Below are 5,981 nucleotides of genomic sequence, written 5' to 3' on the forward strand. Positions count from 1 at the left end.
AATTCACAATACTATGGCCCAATTTTTCTGCTAGTATACTTGCATATTAACATGGGACCTGCAGAAACTTTTGGAACAAGGTGATATTTATCAAACTGTTATTCTTTGTTTCACATCAGTATTAAGTCTGTCAGAAACACCAAGTAGCTTTCTTTCTTTTTTGAAATGTTACTTCTAAGCAGGCCTATTTATGAGTTTTGTCTAAGCTTCAATTTTCTATTTAATATTTCTCAGAATAAAGAAAACAGCTCATTTTAAACAAGAAGTTTATTTAAACAACAAGACGCTTGACTTGAAGGGAAAACTATCTAAGATTCTTTTTTGTTTTAGAGTAATTTATCCCTACTTAAAGACAGATTGCCCTACATGTAACAGCTACGTACAAAAAAGTTATAAAATTGTCCTTGGTTTTACAATGATAAATGAAAAACATTAAAATTCTCCAATTGAACAAGGTATGCAAGAATTTTTATGTTGTGTGTTTTTGTTAAAACAGTGAGAGCAAAATAACTTACTGGAATATAAAGATAAGAGCTGGATGAGCATGCCACTAATGGAGAAAGGGGGTATTTTCACAGAATCAGTATTTTTCCCCATCCCGTCTCCACTTGATGTCAATTAAAACATACCATTGGCTGTTTAGTTAAAAAAAAAAAAAAAAATGCAATATGCTTGTGCACATATACCAGTTACTTTATGTACAATAAAGGAATGGGGAAGGGGGAAATGAAAGAATAGAGAAAACTATACGGTAGTAGTCAGGATGTGGTGGAACCAAATTGCAGTTTTCTAATTGAGAATGTAATCTTGGTCTTTAAAGAACAGAGTTCTGGAGTAAAGAAGCAGGTTCCCTTTTCAGTAGACGCCTCCCGTCTGCTGTTGGAACACATCAATTGTATCTTCATCCTCCATTTCCAACTAGCATAAAAGAAAAAACAAATGTAAGAGCACTGATTAAGTTCTGAAAATTAATGATTTTCGGGTTTAAGTATGCTGAAAACATGTACATGTTCCACTGAGTTCCAAGTTTCATTATTTTAGATGTCTCATAGTTTAATGTATCAACACACTTGGTTTAAGTAATTTTTTACTTGGCTTCCTTTTTTATGACTATTAGATAAAACTTAACTTTGTGTGTGTTTTTTTCTTTCTTTTTTTTTTTTGGAGACAAGATTTCTGTCACCCAGGCTGGAGGGCAGTGGCGTGATTTCAGCTCACTGCAACCTCCATCCCTCAGGTTCAAGCAATACTCCTGCCTCAGTCTCCCGAGTAGCTGAGATTACAGGCATCCACCACTATGCCCAGCTAATTTTTTTGTATTTTTAGTAGAGATGGGGTTTCATCATGTTGGCCAGGCTGGTCTCAAACTCCTGAGCTCAAGTGATCTGCCTGCCTTGGCCTCCCAAAGTGCTGGGATTACAGGTGTGAGTCATTGCGCCCAGCCAAAACTTAGTTTTTGAGTAAAAAGCAGAATATTAGCCAGGTGCAGTGGCTCATGCCTGTAATCCCAGTACTATTAGAAGCCAACATTGGAGGACTGCTTGAGCCCAGGAGACCTAGACCAGCCTGGGCAACATAGAGAGACAACATCTCTACAAAAAAAAGTAAAAAAAAAAAAATTAGCCAGCCACGGTGACACATGTCCATACTCCCAGCTACTCAGGAAGCCAAGGTGGGAGGATCAGTTAAGCCCATAAGATAAGGCCGCAGTGAACCGTGACCACACCAGCTCACTCCAGCCTGAGTGACAAAGCGAAAGACCCTGTATCAAAAAGAGAAAAAAAGGCAGGAGCCAGGCACAATGGCTCACTCCTGTAATCTGAACACTTCGGGAGGCTGAGGTGGGCGGCTCACCTGAGGTCAGGAGTTCAAGACCAGCCTGGCCAACCTGGTAAAACCCCATCCCTACTAAAAATATTTTTAGAATTAGCCAGGCATGGTGGCATGTGCCTGTAATCCCAGCTATTTGGGAGGCTGAGGCAGGAGAATTGCTTGAACCCAGCAAGCAGAGGTTGTGGTGAGCCAGTATCGTGCCACTGGACTCCAACCTGGGTGACAGAGCGAGACTTGGTCTCAAAAAAAAAAAAAAAAAAAAGAGAGAGAGGCTGGGTGTGGTGGCTCACACCTGTAATCCCAACACTTTGGGAGGCTGAGGCAGGCAGATCACTTGAGGTCAGGAGTTCGAGATCAGCCTCGCCAAAATGGTGAAACTCAGTCCCTACTAAAACTACAAAAAAAAAAGAAAAAAGAAAAAATAGCTGGGCATGGTGCCGCACGCCTGTAATCCCAGCTACTTGGGAGGCTGAGGCAGGAGAATCACTTGAACCCGGGAGGTTGAAGTTGCAGTGAGCCAAGATCATGCCATTGTATGTGACGAGAGAGAAACTCTACCTCAAAAAAAATTAAATAAAAGCTGAATATGTGTGTGTCGAGTGTCCACAGAAGGGTGACTGCACTGTTCAGTAAAGACTGAAAATAAATCTCAATAAAAACCCAAATTAGGCCGGGCGCCAGGGCTCACGCCTATAATCCCAAAACTCTGGGAGGCCAAGGTGGGCAGATCACCAGGTCAACAGGTCAAACCCATCTGGCCAACATGGTGAAACTCCGTTTCTATCAAAAATACAAAAATCAGCTGGCCGTGGTGGCGCACGCCTGTAGTCCCAGCTACTCAGGAGGCTGAGGCAGGAGAATCAGTTGAACCCATGAGGTGGAGGTTACAGTGAGCCACGATTGCCCCACTGCACTCCAGCCTGGCAACAGAGCAAGACTTGGTCTCAAAAAAAAAAAAAAACAAACCCCAGGCCAGGCACAGTGGCTCACGCCTGTAATCCCAACACTTTGGGATGCTGAGGCAGGTGGATCACGAGGTCAGGCATTCAAGACCAGCCTGGCTAACATTGTGAAACCCCATCTCTACCAAAAATACAAAAAATTAGCTGGGCATGGTGGCAAGCATCTGTAATCCCAGCCACTCGGGAGGCCAAGGCAGGAGAATCACTTGAACCTTGGAGGCAGAGGTTGCAGTGAACCGAGATTGTGCCACTGCACTCCAGCCTGGGTGACAGTGAGAGACTCTGTGTCAAAAAAAACAAAAACAAAAAAACAAAAAAAAACCCCAAACTAATAAAACATAGTATGCTCAAATATTAAATACCATATAGCCGTTAAAAAATAAGTAGATTTTCATGTACAGAAATGAAAATATCTTTAAGATACAGTAGATACAGTGTTAGGCTAAAAACACAATTTTAAAACTAAGCAGCAGCCAACTCTGGGTGCACTGCCTATATATAAGTTAGCCATGCTCTGTAAGGAGCAGTCAAAAAAAAAAAAAGTACACCCCAAGGAGCAAAGCAGATTATGACTACATTTGTGTTTTTTTTTTCTTGTGACAGAGCTTCACTGTTGTTGCCCAGGGTGGAGTGCAATGGCGTGATCTCGGCTCACTGCAACCTCTGCCTCCCGGGTCAAGCAATTCTCCTGCCTCAGCCTCCCAAGCACTTGGGATTACAGGCATGCGCCACCATGCCCAGCTAATTTTGTATTGACTCTGTCAATACAAAAAAATAAATAAATAAAATAAAAACAAAATTAGCCAGGCATCGTGGTGGGCGCCTGTAAATCCCAGCTAATCGGGAGGCTGAGGCAGGATAATCGCTTGAACTCAGGAAGCAGAGGTTGCAGTGAGCTGCGATCATGCCACTGCACTCCAGTCTGGGAGACAGAGCAAGACTGTCTTGAAAAATAAAAAAATTTTAAAAAGTTGGGGAGGCGGGGGCAGGCAGGAGGCCTGCTAAGATGTTTTAATTTATCACAATCCTGTTATCAAAAAATATTGGGAGAACAATTCTAAAACGAATCAATTCCAAATTCTTCAAAATGAAGTAAAATGAATTGCAAAGTCAACCTGAAGATTTTTAAATGCCTCAAGGTCACGGATCCAAACAAATAACTCCTTGTTTAATATTTGTAACCAGTACAGCAGATAATCCCGTTTTAGTGGTGGGTAAGGAGGGCTTAAAGAGAGGAAATACATTCTAATAACTGAGAGTATAGCACAATAGATACTTTTTACTACTACTTTTTTTTTTTTTGAGACAGTCTAGCTCTGTCGCCCAGGCTGGAGTGCAGTGGTGCGATCTCGGCTCACTGCAAGCTCCGCCTTCCAGGTTCACGCCATTCTCCTGCCTCAGCCTCCCCAGCAGCTGGGACTACAGGCGCACACCACCACACCCGGCTAATTTTTGTATTTTTAGTAGAGATGGGGTTTCACCAGGGTGGTCTCGATCTCCCGACATCCGCCCACCTTGGCCTCCCAAAGTGCTGAGATTACAGGCATAAGCCACTGCGCCTGGCGTATTTCTTTTAAAACCAAACAAGCCTGTCATCTATCTACTAAAACAAAATTATCCAAATGTGAAGTTTTACAGTGAAACTTTAAATGCCTTTGAAAAATGAAGTTCCTGTTCCAGCCTCATTTATCAACAGAATTTAGCTCCTCCTTGTGGCTATATACCATAATTGCGCCCGTTTTTTTTTTTTTTTTTTCTGAGATGGGAGTTTCACTCTCACCCAGGCTAGAGTGAAGTGGCATGACCTCCGCTCACTGCAACCTCGGCCTGTCTACTCCCTGACACCTTCCCCCCACCCAGATTCTCCTGGCTCAGCCTCCCAAGTAGCTGGGATGGGATTACAGGTGAGCACCACCATGCCCAGCTAATTTTTGTATTTTTAGTGGAGATGGGGTAGTTTCGCCATATTGGCCAGGCTGGTCTTGAATTCCTGACCTCAGGTGATCAACCTGCCTCTGCCTCCCAAAGTGCTAGGATTACAGTGGTGAGCCACTGTGCCTGGCCTTTTAATTTTTTTTTCTTTTTCTTTTGAGACAGGGGCTGTTACCCAGGCTGGAGTGCAGTGGCACGATCTCTGTGCTTCAACCTCTGCCTCCCGGGTTCAAGTGATTCTCCCGCCTCAGCCTCCTGAGTAGCTGGGACTACAGGCATGCACCACCATGCCTGGCTAATATATATATATATTTTTTTTGAGATGGAATTTCACTCGTGTTGCCCAGGCTGGAATGCAATGGCGCAATCTTCAGCTCATCACAACCTCTGCCTCCTGGGTTCAGGCGAGTCTCCTGCCTCAGCCTCCTGAGCAGCTGGGATTACAGGCCACCACATCCAGCTAATTTTGTATTTTTAGTAGCGACAGCGTTTTTCTCCATGTTGGTCAAGGTGATCTTGAACTCCCAACCTAAGGTGATCCACCCGCCTCGGCCTCCCAAAGTGCTGGGACCACAGGCGTGAGCCACTGTGCCGGGCAATGCCTGGCTAATTTTTGTATTGCTTGGCAGACATAGGGTTTCACCATATTGTCCAGGCTGGTCTCAAACTCCTGACCTCAAGCAATCTGCCTGCCTCAGCTTCCCAAAGTGCTAGGATTATAGGTGTGAGCCAGTGCACCCAGCCCATAATTCCTTTTTAGAGACTGTTACCAGTTGAAATTTCTTCAAACTATTCTTCTTTTCAGTACAACTCATGGGCTTTTCCAATTTTCAAAGATTATCAACAAAACTACAATCCGGATGTGCTGCTTCATGCCACATTTATCACTTTCCAGTTTTTACTGGGTGATAAAGTTGAAATTCAAAAGTGCATGGGATCCAATTTAAATTTCTACTATCACAACATTTTTTTTTTTTTTTGAGACGGAGTCTCGCTCTGTCGCCCAGGCTGGAGTGCAGTGGCCGGATCTCAGCTCACTGCAAGCTTCGCCTCCCAGGTTTACACCATTCTCCTGCCTCAGCCTCCCGAGTAGCTGGGACACTACAGGCGCCCGCCACCTCGCCCGGCTAGTTTTTTGTATTTTTTTAGTAGAGACGGGGTTTCACCGTGTTAGCCAGGATGGTCTCGATCTCCTGACCTCGTGATCAGCCCACCTCGGCCTCCCAAAGTGCTGGGATTACAGGCTTGAGCCAC

The 5,981-nt window shown here is 44.1% G+C and overlaps 1 protein-coding gene across 1 annotated transcript in view; it reads right to left on the minus strand.

Moving 5' to 3' along the window:
• Positions 1-249: 249 nt before the first annotated feature.
• The window catches only part of SUMO2 (small ubiquitin like modifier 2), a 22,691-nt gene continuing 16,959 nt past the window's right edge, over positions 250-5,981 (minus strand). The window contains exon 4 of the mRNA XM_026456806.1: positions 250-918. Within this exon, the coding sequence (XP_026312591.1) occupies positions 856-918 (63 nt within the window). The 3' untranslated portion in view covers positions 250-855. The remainder of the gene's footprint in view (positions 919-5,981) is intronic.

The sequence above is a fragment of the Piliocolobus tephrosceles genome, chromosome 16 (genome assembly GCF_002776525.5).
Source record: "Piliocolobus tephrosceles isolate RC106 chromosome 16, ASM277652v3, whole genome shotgun sequence".
NCBI classification, from domain to species: Eukaryota; Metazoa; Chordata; class Mammalia; order Primates; family Cercopithecidae; genus Piliocolobus; species Piliocolobus tephrosceles.